We start from the raw sequence: 18,054 nt of genomic DNA, 5'->3' as shown, positions 1-18,054 counted from the left end.
GAGGTTACAGTGAGGCCACACCGCATAGGGTCTGGGGGGCACTGTGAGGGTCTGGGCTTTTATCCTGAGCCCGAGAGGTGCCTTTGGAGGGCTTTGAGCAGAGGAGGGCCACGCTCTGATTTACATTTGGGTGGGATCAGTCTAGCTCCTGTGCCCATTCTAGACTGAAGAGGTGTGAGGACACAAGCAGGGAGTCCAGCGAGGAGGCAGTAATCCAGGCAGGAGAAGGAGGTGGCTTGGACCAGGGTGGCGGCAGCGGAGGAGGTGAGAAATGGTCTGACTCTGCTGATGATTTTAAAGCAGGGATGACAGGGGCTGCTGATGGACTGGAGGGAGGTGTGAGAGAAAAACAGAGCTCGACGATGGTTTTCAACATTTTTGACCTGAAAAGCTGAAATTATCTTTTTTTTTTTTTTGGTGGAGGACTGAGGTTGAGCCCAGGTCACTGTGTTGTGTCTGTCACACCTGGTTCTCTCCTTATCCTGGGTCCCTTGTCTCTCTGCGACTGTTCTCTAACCTGTTTCCTTTGTCTCCTTGGCTCCCGGCCTGTTTCTCTCCATCTCTGTGTCCATCTCTCTCTCTCCCCTCCCCCCACACCATCTTTTCCCCCTCCCCCTCTGCCCGCCGTCTGTCCGAGGGCGCTGACGGGGTAGCAGGCAGCAGGCGTCGGCCCCGGGCGGGGGTCTCACCGGACGGGCCGGTTGGCGGCGTCGGGGTCCCGCGCCGTCACCACGACGACCAGGGAGCCCACCTGCGCGTCCTCCTGTACCTCCAGGAGGCCGGAGGGCTGCTGGAACTCGGGGGGCTCGTCCACGTCGGTCACGGCCACACGCACGATCGCCTGGTCGCGGAACGTGCCCAGGTCAGCGAAGCGGGGATCCACGAACTTGTTGAGCGCCTCCAGGACCACGGTGTGCACGGGCTGGGACTCGAAGTCCAGGCGCTGGTGGGGAGGAAGCAGAGGGCCGGTGAGTGGGTTGGGGTCTGCTCAACACCTCGGGGCGGACAGATCCTAAGTCAGGGGGGATGGGCCCCGAGAGGGCGGAGCTGGCCCAAGGTGACAGTTGACTCAGCAGGGCCTCCGGGGTATCAGGCTGCACCACGGAACCGGCTGTCCAAGACCCAGACCAACCCTCTCTGGTTACAAGTGGAGAAAGTAAGGCCCTGCTGGGGACAGTCTTGTCCAGGGACACAGGGTCAAGTACTGATACCCAGACTTCCCACTACAGAGCACAGTAGGTTGGGGCATTAATTTATTAACTTACAACGCGCTGTGTGCCTGTGTTCTAAACATAGTGGCTCATCTATCTTACAACATCCCAAAGAGGCTTGTATTATTATTATCATCACATTTTATCGAGGCCCAGAAGGCTCTGTAACTTGCCCAAGGTCGGCTCCCAAGTCCCAGGCCCACGAGAGGAAAGGTACTGGATCCGCGCTGACTGGCTCTGTGTCTGCCGGCAGTCTGTTTGGCCTCTCTGGGCCTCAGGTGGGAGGGTTAAATGACACGTTCCTGGTATATACTGGTGGCAGCCGCTAATGTGAGTTGAGCCTGATAAGCCTGGCTGCCTTAGAGCTTTCCTCCGAGATCTGGCTAAAGCCATGCTGAGCCCTGCTTCTCATCAGAGAGTGCTGGTGGGTGACGCTCTGATGGACAAGCTCCGTGGCTGTATGGGTGCTGGCCTCCTAAGGACAATGCCTTAGAGCAAAGAGAAATGGCACTGGTGGAACCACAGGCACCTCCGTTACACGGTGGGGGAGCTATCTGAGTAGCAGGGGCCACCTTCCTGGAGATCTGCCCTGTGTGTAGGGACCGTCCTTTCCTCTCAGAACCTCCCATCCCCTGCCCCCTTCTCCAGCAGCAAAAAAAAAAGGGCTACCTCCTGCCTCCTTCCTCCATCCTGTTGCCTGGGAAATCAGGATGCAGGGAGGCAGGCACGGGCCTGGTCTGGGAGTGAGCGATGGGCTCTGGAGCCAGGTCATCCATCAGGCGGGGGCTCTGCTCCCTGAGCCAGCACTGACTCCACAGAGGCACCTCGGGCGCCACTGCTGGAGCAGGCGGGAGGGGGGCCCAAGAGCCAGGGAGGAGAGGGGGGCAGGATAGAGGCAGCACTGTGGATGAGAGCAAATGCTGTGCTGGGGTCCCCAGGCTGGGCTTGGGGCCTGATTCTGTTGCTGTGTGATGCTGGGCTTCTCTGGGCCTCCAGTTCCCCATCTGTGAAATGGGCTCATCTTACAGTGAGGACAAATGGAGGTCAGAAGACTGAAAACCACTGAATGCTTAAAAGGGTGGATCCTGGAGGCAGACTGCCCGGACCCATAGCCCTACAACTGCTCTGTAAGATGCATGACCTTGGATGCAAATGTCTGAAGTTCTCAGGGCCTCAGTTTCTCATCTATAAAATGGGCAATAATGGTACTTCAGAGGGTCATTGTAGGGATCAATTGAGTTAATACATGGAAAGCAGTGGAAGGATTCCTGGCACAATGTAAACACTCATTATAAGTATTAGTATTATATTATTATCCTTGTTGAAGAAACTGGGAGTTTTCTCTATCCTCAAGCCCTCAAGGCCAGGTAGAGAGTTTGCTTATTGAGTGAATGAAGGGCCGTCGGGGGGCAGATGTTTCTGTGGGTCCCAGAGGGCAGAACCTGGGCTGATAGGAGCAGATTGAAGGAGACGGATTCTGGCTGAATGGGAGGAGGAAGAGCTGGACGATGGTAGGGAGTGAGCATCCCATCCCCGGGCACGTACAAAGGCCTATGACCATTTGTGGGCCAGGGCAGGGGATTTAGACCTCCCACGGGACAGCAGGGTTGGAGCGGACAGGCTCAAAGGCCTGCGCAGCCCTGAGTTGCCAAGCCTGTGACCAAGTCCTGGAAGATGGATTTTTGCTTTTTTATTTGACCTCCGTCCACTTTCCCTAGGGGTTGCTGACTTTGCTGTTTTAGCTTCTGGTTCCGAGGCTGGCCAGTGGGTGAGGAGGCTGTTAGACTCAGGAAGGAAAGCACTTTGGGCTCACCAGACCTGGGTTCAAATCCCACTCTACCCTTGACATGTGTGCTCTTGGGCAAGCCCTCTTACCTCTCTGAGCCTCTGTTTTCTCACTTGTAAAAATGGGCATATTTCCTTCAGAGGGGAACATGAGGATTAAAGGAAACAATGAGTGTGAAGGGCCTGGTATGAACTTGAAGTAGCTCAGCATAGTGTTGAAGAGCACAGATTCAAATCTGGATTGAATCCTGGCTCTTGACAACTAGCTGTGCAACCTTGGACAAGTCACTTTACCTCTCTGTGCTTCATTTTCCCATTTGTAAAATGGGAATGACACCAGGTTGGTCCAGAGTTTCCGGAGAGACTTAATCCCTGGAGTGGAGTGGGGTGGGGATATTTGGCCACTCAACAGACCCCCTGACCCTGCTGCCCTGGGGCCTGCCTCCCCCACCCATCCTGGGGCAGCCCTGCACCTTCTGCACTACGATGATGGCCTCCTGAGTGTCGCTGTCTGTGGTGACCTTGAACACATGGCCACCGCTGCCGCTCTCCTCCCTGAGGTGGTAAGTCATGTCTGTGTTTTCACCCACGTCTGAGTCCTCGGCCTTCACGCGTCCCACAGCTGTGCCGATGGGGGCCGACTCCTGAATGCTGAACTGGTACATCTCTGTAGGGAATACAGCTGTGAGCAGGGATGGAGTGACAGCCCCTCCCCCAGCTCCCACCAGCACTAGGGGAGAGGAGTGGGGTGTCTCAGATGGGCTCCTTGGGGGGCAGTGTCTTAAAGGCGCTCCCTGCTTGGCCAGGACTGATGCTGGGAGAGGTGCGTCCCCTGCAGAAATGTGGGATGCAGTGCAAAGAGGAGGGTTTTAATTCTCACCCTGGCTTTATTCTCTGATTGACTTGGGAAAGTGCCTGCAGTTCTCTGGGACTCAGTGTCCCCATCTGCCCAGTGAAGGGACAGAGGAGCACAGCGATCAAGGCTAAGGCTCTAGAGTCAGTCCCAGCTGTGTAATCCCAAGCTTTGGTTTTCCTCATCTGTAGAATGGGAATAATAACAGTGCCTTCCTAACAGCACTGTTCATCCTGCAATTAACTCAGATGATGATGCCTGTCAATTGCTTAGCATAGGGCCCAACACCTGGTAGCTACCCAATAAATGGAACAAATTGCCTTAGAACAGTGGGGCTTCATGCTGATTTTTTGTTGCTGTTGATGTTAATGATATTGGTTCCTTCATTTCCACATATTTATTTAGTATCTATGATGTCCCAGATGCAGCTCTATGCACTGGGGTTCCAGCAACAAGCAAAACAGACCCAAGTCCCAGGGCTCACAGTGCTTTCCTCTTAATGGAAGGAGAAAGACACTAAACAATCACATCAGTAAAACAGCAGGTCAAATGGTACTTTGGAGAAAAATAAAGCTGCGAAGGGAAATGGGAGTGATGATGATGGTGTGTGTGGAGTTTTAAATAAGGCAATTGAGGAAAAGATGACATTTCTGCAAAAGTCTGAGGGAGGTGAGGGAGTGAGTCAAGCAGATATTTCAGAAGGAGCATTCCAGACAGAGGGAACAGCAGGTGCAAAGGCCCTGAGGTGGGTGCAATGCCTGGCGTGTTTGAAGAATGGCAAGATGACCATTGTGGCCAGAGGAGGTGGGGAAGCAGGGGGAAACCAGAAGGAATGAGGGTCAGGTGGGACGCAAACAGCTCCCTGCTCTCCTCCCAGAGCCGAGATGAAGGTGAGGGTGATTTGCTAAATGATGGGCCAGCAGGGGTTGTGGAGATGGGGATGTGTCTCTTGGGACCCCCTCTGGTCTGGATACCCTTGTGTGGAGTGGCTGCCTCTGATTCACTGTCACATAAACAGCCGGGCTGGGGGGCGCTTTAACACAAGCTGACCTCGCCGCTCCCCTGCGTTCATCCTTGCCATAGCTCACTGCTGCCCTTGGGATGGAGTTGTACAAGCCCCTTGGCCTGCCCTGCAAGATGCCTGCTGCCTGGCCCCTGCTGACTTCTGCAGCCTCGTGCCCGCAACCGCCTACCCTAACTTGAGCTTCAGTCGGGCTGAAGTTCTTGTAATTCCTTCAGGATGACTTGCTCTGTCCCACCTCTAGACATTCCCTCTCTTTATTCTCCTCTCTGCCCTCACCTCCCCTGTTCCTACTCATTTTTAGTCTCACTGAATATTACCTCCAACAGGGAAGCTTCCCAGACCTCCAGGCTCTGTTCCTGTGTGTCTAGGGCCCCCAAGCTCATCCCATTGTAAGGATTACTGCATTTCCCTATCATTTTCTGTTTATTCTCTCTCCCTCTCTCTCTCTCCCTCCCTCCCTCAGGGGTGTGAGCTCCGGCAAGGCTGGGACCACATCCCTTATTCATCAGGCATTCCCGGTGCCTGGCAGAACACCAGGCTGTCACATAAGTGAAATGTGTGAGTGACTAGTGAGTGAATGAATGAAAAGCAGCATGAGATACTAGTATACACTCACCAGATTAACACAAATGAAAGAATCTGACAGTACTAACTGTCGGTGAGGATACAGTACAATGGACACATGCATTTCTTCGTGGGGGAAAACAATTTGGCTTTATTTAGTAAAATTGAAGATGAGTTTATTCTGCTCCTCTGTACACTACAGAAATGTATGCAAAATGGCACTAGGACACATGCAACAATGTTCAAAGCAGTTGAACATTATATATATATATAGAGAGAGAGCAATTATATCCTCTATAATAGCCTCAAACTGGAAACAACCCAAATGTCCACTGACAGGAGAATAGATAAATCATGGAATACTATACAGCAGTGAAAATGAATAAATTATAGCTACAAGCAACAACATGTGATTTCACAAACATAATTTTGAGAGAAAAAAAAGCAAGACACAAATCATTTGTATTGTGTGGCTCCATTTAGATAAGGTTAAAAAACATGAAATTAAACTAAATGTTAGTCGATGCCTACATGGGTGAATCAACCCTAAAGGAATGGATAAAGAAGATGTGGTATATATATACACAATGAAATACTACTCAGCCATAAAAAAGAATGAAATTTTGCCATTTGCAGCAACATGGATGGACTTACAATGCATTATGCTAAGTGAAATAAGTCAGACAGAAAAAGAAAAATACTGTATGATATCGCTTATATGGGGAATCTAAAAAATATAACAGGGCTTCCCTGGTGGCGCAGTGGTTGAGAATCTGCCTGCCAATGCAGGGGACACGGGTTCGAGCCCTAGTCTGGGAAGATCCCACATGCCGTGGAGCAACTAGGCCCGTGAGCCACAACTACTGAGCCTGCGTGTCTGGAGCTTGTGCTCCGCAACAAGAGAGGCCGCGACAGTGAGAGGCCCGCGCACCGCGATGAAGACAGGCCCCCGTTCACCGCAACTAGACAAAGCCCTCGCACAGAAACGAAGACCCAACACAGCCAAAAATAAATAAATAAATAAAAATTTAAAAAATATAACAAACTAGTGAATATAATAAAAAAGCAGCAGACTCACAGATATAGAGAACAAACCAGTGGTTACCAAGGGGGAGAGGGAAGGAGGAAGGGTCAAGATAGGAGGAGGGGATTAAGAGGTACAAATTATTAGGTTTAAAATAAGCTACACGGATATATTGTACAACACAGGGAATATAGCAAATAATTTGTAATAACTATAAATGGAGTATAACCTTTAAAACTTGCAAATCACCATATTGTGCACCTATGATTTATATAATATTATACATCAACTACACTTCAAGCAAAAAGAAAAGCAAGGAGATGATCACAAAAGCAGATGGAAGTTAACTCCGGAGGAGGGTTTGGGGGGAGAAGTTATGATCAAGAAAGGGCTTGAGAGTGGCATGGACATATACAGACTACCAAATGTAAAATAGATAGCTAGTGGGAAGCAGCCGCGTAGCACAGGGAGATCAGCTCGGTGCTTTGCGACCACCTAGAGGGGTGGGATAGGGAAGGTGAGAGGGAAACACAAGAGGGAGGGGATATGGGGATACATGTATACGTATAGCTGATTCACTTTGTGATACAGCAGAAACAAACACATCATTGTAAAGCAATTATACTCCAATAAAGATGTTAAAAAAATTAAAAAATAAAATAAAGGAATAGCTGGATGGGAAAAAAAAGAGAAGAGGCTTTTGGTGGCTTCTGGGGTCCTGGCTGGTGGTTACAGGAGTGTTTGCTTTGTAATTATTTGTCGAACTGGACATTTCTATTTTACGTACTTCTGTTTGTGTGTGTATTTCACGATAAAGAAAGAATGAAGGAGTACATGAATGAATAAACAGGAGTCTTCTGGGGGACCCTGGCCCCTCTGCTCTGCCCTACCCCTTCTGGCTCAGGCCTGGCACAGAGCATCACACAGCTGGGCAGAAGACTGGGTGGTCCCCGCCCCTCCACACGGTGCTTTGAAGCTTCCCATCGGTGAGTGGGGCTGGGCTGGAGGAGTGGCTGGGGGCGGCTGCCATACCAGGCTCCCTGGCAACGATGTGGAGCTGGCTGGCCGGCTCTGCCCACCCCGCTGTGCGTCTGGACTGAGGCGCTCAGGCTGCGATGTGCTCTCAGCTAAGGGATTGGATTCCCTTATCTCTCGGGGGTCAGTCCCCTGTGGCGGGGCCTAATGTGAGAGCAGCAGACCTCAAGTAATGACTTGCCCGATAGGAATCAGCCCAGCTCCCCACGGCATTTAGTCTCTGCCAGCTTCGGCGGCTTCTCACTCGGCTCAGCCCGAACCTGGGACAGAGGGGCTGGCTGGGCTGATGGGGCGGTGGGGGGCTGAGTCAGAGAAGCCGCCTCCACCCTGCTGTGCCTGGGGAGGCAGAGAGTGGAAAGGCCTCCTAGTTCAGGAGCACGGAATCCTGCCCTCCAGGCTCAGAGGAAAAGGGTAAGACCTGTCACTCCAGACCTTGGCATCTCCATGCACAATTATAGGTGTCACTCAGCTTGGGCATGGCTGCAGCCTCTGTCTACATCCCTAAGATATCCTTGTATCTGTCCTCCCACCTCCAATGTCCCTTTGCAAGCCTGGGTCAGTAGCAGATCACACACACAATAAGCAGGACAGGGGTGTGTGCAAGGGCCGGTCGGGGTGGGTGGACAGACGGGGCTCACTCTTGGCAGGAAGCAAGGTGAGGGGTGGCAAGGTAACCGCGTTACTTGGATGTATGGAAAATCAGATGACTTTGAGGCCATCCCCTGCAAGAAGAGTGGCTGGAGGGGCAGGGGGTACGTGGGTGACTCGGATGGATGGACACAGACAGATGGGGGAGCTCCTCTATGGCGGGAAGCCTACAAGGCAGCTCGGGGTCAGTGGGTGGCTTGGAGGGATGACCAGACAGACACACGGATCTGCCTCCTCCCTCTGAGAAGGCCTCACTCACTCTGCGGGAACCGGGGAGGGTTGTCGTTGACGTCGGTGACCACGATGGTGACAGTTGTGGAGCCGGAGAGGCCGCCCAGCTGGCCCGCCATGTCTGTGGCCTGGATCACCACCTCGTAGCGCTCCTGGCTCTCGCGGTCAAGGTCAGGCACGGCCGTCCGGATCACGCCTGTGGATGAGGGAGGGTGAGGCCAGGGATGCCCCCCTGCCAGCTGCCAGCTGATACGGAGACCCCTCCCTAGGCAGAGCCGGGCTCGTTCAAGTTCAGGAGGGGAGCGGCTGATGCAGAAGACACGGATATGGCCGCTGTGCAGGTGTGGGGCCCAGCAGCCACCACACACACACACACACACACACACACACACATGCGCGCATGCGCGCACACACACGTGCTTCTATAGATATGCTCACAGATAACTCAGATTCTATGCTACACACACACACACACGTGCTTATATAGATAGGCTCACAGATAACGCACACAGATTCTATGCTACACACACACACACACGTGCTTATATAGATAGGCTCACAGATAACGCACACAGATTCTATGCTACACACACACTCACACACACACTACTCTTTCACACATACACACAACTATCAGATTCACACATACACACTTTAAAACACACCTTCCCACACACTCGTACACATACACACACATACTAACACACACTCTCAAACACACACACGCAACACAAAAGCAATAGAATATAGACTATTTAGTTTACTAAAAAGAGGCGTAGGGTCTAGAACCAGGCACTGTGTGACCCCCTGGGCTACCGATCCCACTTTGGGGGCTTCGGTTTCCCCATGTGAGGGGGAACCTGCAATAATTCTCTGCATGAGCCTGGCCTGTGTCTGATTTGTCTCTGGGTCAGTGGCGCTCAGCCCAGAGCCAGGCCTGGAGTGGCAGCTCGGTGAGTGTTTAACAAAATGAACTGGACTCACACCCACCCTCAAACACACTCACCTTGGAGTCACACTTACGTGCACACAAACACTGATATGTCTCACACACTTATGTACTACATACGTAACACACATGAGGTCACACGCGCACGCATAGCTACTGCACACACTTATTCCCCCCCGCACACCCCTCCACGATTAAGTCATCCCCCTGCCCTGGGGGTCCCAGCCCCTTCCTCTCAGGCCTGGCCCTAGATTCTCTGTCCAGGCACCAGCTAATCGCTAATCAGACAATCCTTCAAGCTGTTAACGGAAGCGGGGGGAGAGGCGGCAGGAGTCGGGGTGGCCACAAGATTGATCCTGTGCAGGGGAAGCCTGGGCTTCTTGTCTCCCTGCCAGTGGGAGACCAGGGGGGAGGGGGAAGTGGATGAGCCATTCAGAGCCTCCCCCTCCCACCCCCCACCCCCCCGACCCACTCCAACCTGCGAGCACCAGTGGTGACAGGTGGTGCCCAGGGCCTGAGCGCCAGGTGGAGTCACGCACCAGCAGCCCCATGATGTGCCCCATAATACCCAACCTCTCACTCCTGATGTCCCCAGACAGCCTCTAGATGCCAATAAAGGCAACGGAATGGGAGGAGAGGCTGGAGTGTGAGTGTGTGTGTGTGTGTGTGTGTGTGTGTGTGTGCGCGTGTGCGTGTGTGTATAGCTGGGGGAGCCAGGGGTGGGCACCTAGGGGGTGACCCTACTTTGAGGGATCCCATGGAGATATGGAAAGTGTAGTCCGTCTAACCAGGGGTCATACAGACTCTCTATCAGAAGCCTTCAAGACTCCTCAGTAAGCTCTCTCTTGACCCCTCCTCAGCCGGGACTGGTCTTTCCAAGGGCAGGGGAGACTTGGAAGCAGACGAACTTGGGATAAATCCCAGATCTGCCGTTTGTTGACCATGTGATCTTGAGCAGATCCCTTCACCTCTCTGAACCTCAGTTTCCTTATCTGTAAAATGGGACAATCACAATACCTCCCTAAAGAACAAGATTCTCCAACTTGGTACCATGGACATTTTGGGCAGGATAATTCCATCCACTAGACGCTGGCAGCAGCACCCTCCCTGCCCAACCCTAGTTCCAGACACTGTCAAATGGTCCCTGGGGACAAAACCGGTTGAGAACCACTGGCTCAGAGTTTCATCTCACGAGGATTGCATGTGACAATAACAACAATAACTGACCCTGATGTGCATCTGAGTGAACTGCCTCATTTGATCTTCTCAACACCCCTGGGAGGAAGGTGCTTTGCTTATACCCAGTTTACAGATAAGGAGATGGAGGCACAGAGAGGTTAAGCACTGGCCCAAGGTCACACATGTAGGAAGCGCACAGTCAGGATTCCAGCAGGCACTCTGGGGCCAGAATCCATGCTGTGGACTGCTCTGCTGGAACACTGTAAGGACGGAGGGTCCCTGCCCAGCCTGCCTGGTATCCCCCCTCTCCCCCACCACCAGGTACAAGGGGAGAGCCCAGGCCTCTGACAGAGCAATGCTGTTTATGTGGTCCCGTCTAAGCTCATGAGACAGCCCCCGTGCTCGTCTCAGTCCTAATCAGGCAAGACATGCTTCCAATCACGCAGCAGGCCCCTTGTCCCTTCCCCCTGGAGCCGCACCTCAACACTGGGATTGTCAGAGGGATGCCCTTCTAGGGATGAGCATGGGGCCCAAGGCCCTGGCTGGTCTCTTAGCTAAGTGTTTGCAGTCCTGGACAGCAGGGGCTGTACTGGGAATGTGGGCCTGTCACGTCCTCTCCCCTGGGGGGCTGGAAGGAGGGAAAGAGCAGAAAGGGAAAAGAGAGGAGAGGAAGAAGGATGAAGGTGGCAGAGAGGGAAGAAGAGAGAGAAGAGACAGACAGACAGAGGGCAATCTAGTGAGGGGAAAGAGACAGAGAGCCACACACTCAGAGGCAAAGAGGAAGGGAAAGGAGGGGAGGAGAGGGAAAGGGAGACCCACAGAGACAGAAAAAGAGAGAAAGAAGGAGGGGAGCAGTAAAGCCAGAGAGAAATACACACACGCAGGCGGAGGCAGTAAGACAGAGATCCACAGAGAGACAGAGACCTGGAGAGAAACAGAAAGAGAGAAAGACGGGGAGAAAGCAAGACAAAGAACAGCAAGGGCAGCGTGAACAGAGCTTCTCAGGGACACCAGAGAGGCAGACGGACAGCAAGGGGTGGAGAAAGAGGGTGGGAGGGAGGAAGGAGAGGGTAGACAGATGGACTGACGGGGGAGTGATCACTGGGCCAGAGACGCGGTAGAGGGCTCCTGGTGTGAGCCAGGCAGAAAGGCAGGAGGGGTGCGGGCCAGTTGAACACTTACTCCGTGCTAAGCTTTGTGCATGTCATTTACACCTAGGATCTCACTGATGCGGAGGCTGGTGATGGGATCGGGGCCGCTGTACATCTGTGAGCTTGTGGACCAGAAGCTCAGCGACCCTCACTCTGAGTGGGGCTCGGAGCAGGGGTCTGGCTGAGGTGTGCCCCTGTGGGTGAGGAGCCATGCTTATGTGGCCGGCCTCCTTGCTGCCCTGTTACTTCCAGCTCCAGGGGAACTGGGGACACTGAAGTCTTCTTACCTGGAAACAGGTAAACAGTGTGTGATTAGATGCCATCTCTGGGCAACTAGGAGGTTGGTACCCTGAGGCCATGCTGCCTCTGGACCCTGTTCCTAGGGTCACACCCAGTGATAGGTTGCTATGGTGATAGCTCCCGACGAAGGGTGCCTGCTGGGATCCACATCCTTGGGTCATCCCCTCCCACACTGACTCTGGCCTTGGCCGTGCGTGCGACTTGCTTTGGCTAATGGGACGTTAGCAAGTGTGACAAGAGCAGAGGCTTGATCAGCCCTTGTGCACTGGGGCTCGTCCTCTTGGAACCCTGAGACCACTGTGCTGTGAAGAAGGCCAGGATGAAAGGCCATGTGGCAGGCCCAGCCATGCCAGCTGTCCTAGCTGACCTGCCAGCTGACTGTTGCCATGGGAGTGACCCCAGCAAAAGAATTGCCCATCCAACCCACAGAATTGTGACACATAATAAATCGGTGCTGTTTACGCCGCTGTGTTTGGGGACGGTTTGTCATATAGCGGTAGATAGGTTAACAGAGAAATCGAGCTCCCTAGGCCGTCCCTCTTTGGGGCTCACTCACACAGCTGCGTTTCACTGCAGGGTCATCTGGCTGGAAGGTCCAAGATAGCCTCATGTACCTGCCGGGCGGTTGACCCTGGCTATTGGCCAGACCTCTCTCATCCTCCATTGAGCTGGGCTGGCTTCCTTATATGGTAGTCTCAGGCCCATGTTCCAGGAGAGAAGAGTGAAAACTGCAAGGTCTCTTAAGGCCTAATCTGAGAATTTGCAGAACATCACTTCTGCTACATTCTGTTGGCCCAAAGCAAGTCATAAGGCAGCCCAGATTCAAAGGGCAGGGAAATAGACCCCTCCTCTCCCCAGCACAGTCACTTTACCAAGAGGCAGTTCAGGGATGGCAGGAACTGATGGCATATTTTGCTATCTACTCTGTTCCACTTCCCACTCCTGATGCTGGGAGAATCATATTGGAGGCTGGTGCCCTCCTGGGGGGCCTGGGGCAAAATTCCCAAATCAGCTGATGAAGTTGTTCTTAAACCATCTGGCTCTGAAAATTCACTCACTGACCCATTTATTGGACCCTTACTGACGGCCTACTATGTGCCAGGGCTACACAGAGTCAGATAAGAGGCACTTCGGGATTTTGAAGGACTTTGGGGTCAGACAGGTATGGATTCAAGCCTTCTTTCCACCATTTATACGTTATCTGACCTCGGGTAAGTTCTTAACTCTCTCTGTGCCTCAGTTTCCTATTCTGTCAAATGGGGATACCCAGTTGGAAGGGCTGTTAAGAGGGTTTAATGAGACAAAGCTTCCAGCAGCAGGTCCCACATTTTGGAGATGCCTTGATGATTCCCCCTCCTCAAGTCCTGGGTTGAGGACCTCATAAATCAGTTCCACAAGGGCTGAGATTCATGCTGGTCTTGTCCATCCATCATCTTATCTATAGGGTCCGGCATATAGTAGGTGTTCGATAAACATTTTGACTTATTGACCTACAACCATAGACCCTCTGCCCGCCTCTCGCAGCCTGGGTGTAGTTGTCTCTTTGTATTTGGCTTCTCTGTTGGAACAAAAGCACCATGAAGGCAGAAACCAGATCTAGTACATCACCCTGATCAGGATCTGGTACTTACAAAGGTTAGTTTCAGTCCCTCCCAGGAAAAGCAAACATCTCTGGCTCAATTGAGAATTGTCAGCAGATATCTTGGAGTCTCTGAGAGAGAGAGGCTTCTATTCTTGCTGGGGTGGTGGTGAGTGGGGGCTGGTAATGAGAACCTGGCCCCGGCAACCCACAGCCTTGTCCTCAGCAGTCGCCCCAGTTCCAGCTGTTGTTCTCCCCGCCCCCGGGGAGAACAGCAAATGCTGCAGAAGGGGCCCTGGAGCCCAAGTGACGCCTCATTAGCCCGCAAATACCATCCCTGTTTTCCCTGTTGGGGATCTACGGGCAGGCCTGGCCTTTAAAACACACAAGTTAATTCTTCCTCTGGCACGAGCCTCGTGGCGCCCCGCCTTCTCCCCTCCCTCACACCTTCCTCACAGGCCCTGTTCCGGCTCTGCTCCCTGCTATCTGCACAGCGAGAACAGACTGTACCTCGCAGCAGCTGCTAAATATAGACCCGCATGAGCGGAATATTCCTGGCTGGGAAAATGGAGCTGGGGCTGCAAATGGCACCAGGGTAGCTCCTACCATGGGGCCGAAGGAAAGGGGAGGAAAAATCGGGTCCTTCCTGGGTAATGTCTACAAAGACCCTTCCAAACAGAGAAAGTTGGAGGACCCTAGAAGCAAGGACCCTGTTTGTGTTTCTTCACTTACCTTGCCTGGTGCCCACTTTCTGGCTTCTTGAGAACTGTTTCTGCCCTCCCAGGCTCCACTGCCTCCCACCTGCCACCCTCCTCCCGACTCTCTGCAGTGGGGGATGTTCTTTCTTAGAACCTGGCCATCCTTCTCACTCTGGAGTCTGATGCTTCATCTGCCCACCCCTGCCACCTCCCAGACTCAGTCCTGGCCCTTCCCTTATTTCTGTGTTCTGTCTTTTCCTCCCCACCTTAAAGCTGATCAACTCTAAGGACTTCACCTCCTCAGGTTGAATGGACGAAGGCTTCATCATCATCATCATCGCCATCATCATCATCCCCATCATCCACCTGGTTTACGTTTATGTACCACGTATTGCACTGAGCATGTCAGTATCTCTCCTAGATACGAAGTGGCTCACACCCTCACTTCATTCAGGACTCAGTCCCAACATCACCTCCCCGGAAAGGCCTGTCCTGATTTCTTTGTCTAAGTCCACTCTCTTACCCTGTTTATGTGTTTTTCTAGCACTCATTGCTACTCCACATTATGTTGTATGTTTATGTGCTTATTTTCTGTATTTCCTACTTAAATAAAAGCTCCATGAGGGTAGGGTGTTGGGTTTCCCTGCTGCTGCCTTCCTAGAGCCTAGAGCAGAGCTGGGCATGTACAGGACTCAAGAAAGAGTTGCTGAATGAATGAATGAACTCTCCCACTTGATCCTCATGACAATCATGTGACATGAGTATTATTACCTCTGTTGTGTACGTGGGGAAACCAAAGCTTAAAGAGCCTCAACCATTCTTGGAGCTTTAGGCCCATATTTCAGACGGCCCATCCTAGATGTTTCTTTCCTCCTCTTCTCTCATCTTAAAGCCAATATAGTTAAAATTGAATTAATTAGCTCTATATCAGATCCTGGAACACATTCAGTAATTCCTCTGTCCCTAGACAGTTTTCTTAATCCACGTTCCTCCTTCTGTTTCTGTAGGTGGTGCCCCTTCCCATCCTAGGTTCCAAAGTTAGGAACCCCCAGATTCCTCCCTGAATATAGTCCCGTACATGCATCCGGGCCTCCAAGGTTTGCCCTTTGCAGAATCTCACTGTCATCCCTCACTCTCCCTCCTCAGTATCTCAACTAACCTTCTCTACCAATCCCGTATCATCTCTGGCTCCCTAACTAGATGCAGCAGGTTAAGGAGTCTGGGTGGGTGCTGAGAAAGGGCGCAGGCTTTGGCTTCTGTCTTTCGGGGCTCTCTGCTGGGCACTCCAGGCTCCTGGGTCTCCCTGAATTCAGTTCCTGCCTCTGAGCCATGCTATACAGTGGCAGCCCGAGGGATCTTGTTAAAATGAAAACCTGAGCATGTCACTTCCCTGCTTAAAAGTCAATCAATGAATCCACAGTGTTGGTGAGGGGGAAGGGAAACAGGCTCTCTCGTAATCGGGTCTTCAGGAGTGTAATCTGGTACATTTCCTCATCATCTATCCAGCCTCCAAACGCACTATGCTCTTTGACCCAGCTTTTCCACTTCCTGAAAATTATCCTGCAGATACATTCACACAAGCACAAAATGATCTATGTATGAGGTTATGCACTGTAACACTGTTCGTCGTAGAAAAAGATTGGAAACAGCGTAAGTGTCCATCAATAGGGGACTGGCGAAATACATTTTAGTGTATCCACAACAGCTGTTAAATAAAAGAATGATGAAGCTCTTTATGTACCGATATGGAATAATCTGCAAGATGTATTGTTAAGCGAAAAAGGCAAGCAGTGTGTATAGTGTGTGTTTATAGCTACCATTTGTGTAAAAAAAAAAAAAACCAAATACATGTACCTATTTTCTTGTACATGCATAGAATAGCTCTGGAAAGATACACAAGAAAATTACATTGGTTGCCTTGGGGATACAGACTGGGTGGCTGGGGGACTAGAGGGGGTGAAGAATTTCCACTAAATACAAATTTGGACTTTTTGAATTTTGAACCTTGAAATGTATTATCTATTTTTTTTTAAAAAAAACCTCAATACTTTTCAAGTGAATGAGTTCAAGGTCTCATAGGATATATATACCAAGTGGCTACCTTTGGGGTTGCAATTACTGGGGATGAGGGTGGGAAGCCCTTTCTTCCTTCCTTCCTTTGTCTCTTTTAAAAAACATTTCTTTAATGTTTGAATGTTTTCTAAAACGTATTAGTTTCACAAGGAGAAAAAAATAATGCGGATATTATGTGTAAGAGAATGCAATTATAGACTGGAATCCTCAACCTCTCCGCCTAAACAAAACAAACACACACAAAAACCCCAAACCCAAATCCATCAAACACCCTCCCACTCCACCACTCTTAGAATAAAATCCAAGTGCTTCAGCCCGCCTTACACGGGGCAGTCAGGCCCCTGCCAGCCTCTCTACATTACCCCTCAACAAGCCTCTTCTCCAGTCCTGAGTTGCTTAAAATTCCCCTCATGCCTCAGGCTGTTCTCCTCCTCCCAGTTTTGCGTACACCATGCCCTCTGCCTGGAATGCCCTTCTCTGAATCTCGGTCTGGCCAACACTTTCTTATCCTTTGGAGATTGCTGCTCCCGCCTCCAAGAAACTTGCATCTTAATTGCCCACACGGATGCCTGTCCCCCTGCCCCCACTGAACTGTGAGCCCCAGGAAGGCATTTGATGAACATTGTGTGGTGTCTGATGTCTCATCCCCTGCCTTCTCCAGTCCCTGGGACAGTGAGAGCACTGCCCTTGTCACCGGCAGCCGCTCCCAGCTGTGGGACCTTGAGTGAACCACTTCATCTCTCTGAGCCTCAGCCTCCTGCCTCTGTTCTCCCTGCCACTCTCACGAGGCCCCTCAGAGATGTACTCAGGTTCTAGCCCCAGAGTGAGGGACGTGGGGGACGGTGCGTGGGAGTGGGGGACGGTGCGTGGGAGTGCTGCACCATTGCTTGGTGATGGCGGGGAGGGCAAGGACGTCAAGAAGCCATCCTTTCCTAACCGTCTCGGCCTCGGTCTTCCCATCAGATCCGTAACAACTGGCACCTGAACAGCTTTCACAACTGCCGAAAAGGTGCCTTTCACCGGCCGACGGCCGTCCCCCCTTACCCCCGGCCCCCAGCGACACTTATGACCATGACCGACCCCGTCTGGGCTGCGGACACGCCTGCCTCAGTTTAGCTCCAACGGCAAGAGGGGCCACTGAGTTCAGACCTCCGAAGTCCTTTCAGGGGGCCCATAGTGATAGCCCCCTGCCTTTTGGTTTCCTCACCAGTCTTGCAGGCGCCCCCCAGTCTATTTTTTTTTCTGCTCCTCGGTCCTTCTCTCTTCCTGCCTGGTCGCCCTCCCTCTCCGCGACCCTGGGGTCTCCTGGAGCCAGAAAGATGCCTCGGTATCCTCTGTCCTCACCTCAGCACTGTTGGCTGGAACGCTGAGAGACTTCCGCCCGCCCCCTCCGGCACCGCCCCTTTCGCCACGCCTCTGGTTTCGCCCCGGCTCCGCCCCTTTGGCCTGGCCCCGCCCCTCACCGGTCTTGGGGTCCACGGTGAAGTGGCGCTCGCCATCCAGCACGCTGTACACCAGTCGAGCGCTGCTGCCGTACGTGGGGTCATCCGCATCCGAGGCCATCACCTGCATCACCGACGTGCCTGGGCCCGGGGGACCAAGCGAGACAAGGGTCAGCTGGGGCCGCTGTGCTCGTCCTCCCCATGGCTCCCCACTCCCAGAGAAACTGGGAAAGGAGACCTAGGCCGGAGGTCACTGAAGCCAATCCCCTCACAGTCCTCATCCCCACATGAAGCCCCAACCCGCTTCC

The 18,054-nt window shown here is 52.4% G+C and overlaps 1 protein-coding gene across 2 annotated transcripts in view; it reads right to left on the bottom strand.

Moving 5' to 3' along the window:
• The window catches only part of CDH22 (cadherin 22), a 70,772-nt gene that overhangs the window by 29,916 nt on the left and 22,802 nt on the right, over positions 1 to 18,054 (bottom strand). For both annotated transcript variants that reach the window (XM_060123287.1, XM_060123288.1), the window contains exons 3-6: positions 17,768 to 17,887; positions 8,404 to 8,571; positions 3,470 to 3,663; positions 690 to 943 (exon numbers count right to left, since the gene is read on the bottom strand). In XM_060123287.1, coding sequence (XP_059979270.1) covers positions 690 to 943; positions 3,470 to 3,663; positions 8,404 to 8,571; positions 17,768 to 17,887 — 736 coding nt within the window. The remainder of the gene's footprint in view (positions 1 to 689; positions 944 to 3,469; positions 3,664 to 8,403; positions 8,572 to 17,767; positions 17,888 to 18,054) is intronic.

The sequence above is a fragment of the Lagenorhynchus albirostris genome, chromosome 15 (assembly GCF_949774975.1).
Source record: "Lagenorhynchus albirostris chromosome 15, mLagAlb1.1, whole genome shotgun sequence".
Lineage (NCBI taxonomy): Eukaryota > Metazoa > Chordata > Mammalia > Artiodactyla > Delphinidae > Lagenorhynchus > Lagenorhynchus albirostris.
This window is presented reverse-complemented; position numbering and strand designations above follow the sequence as displayed.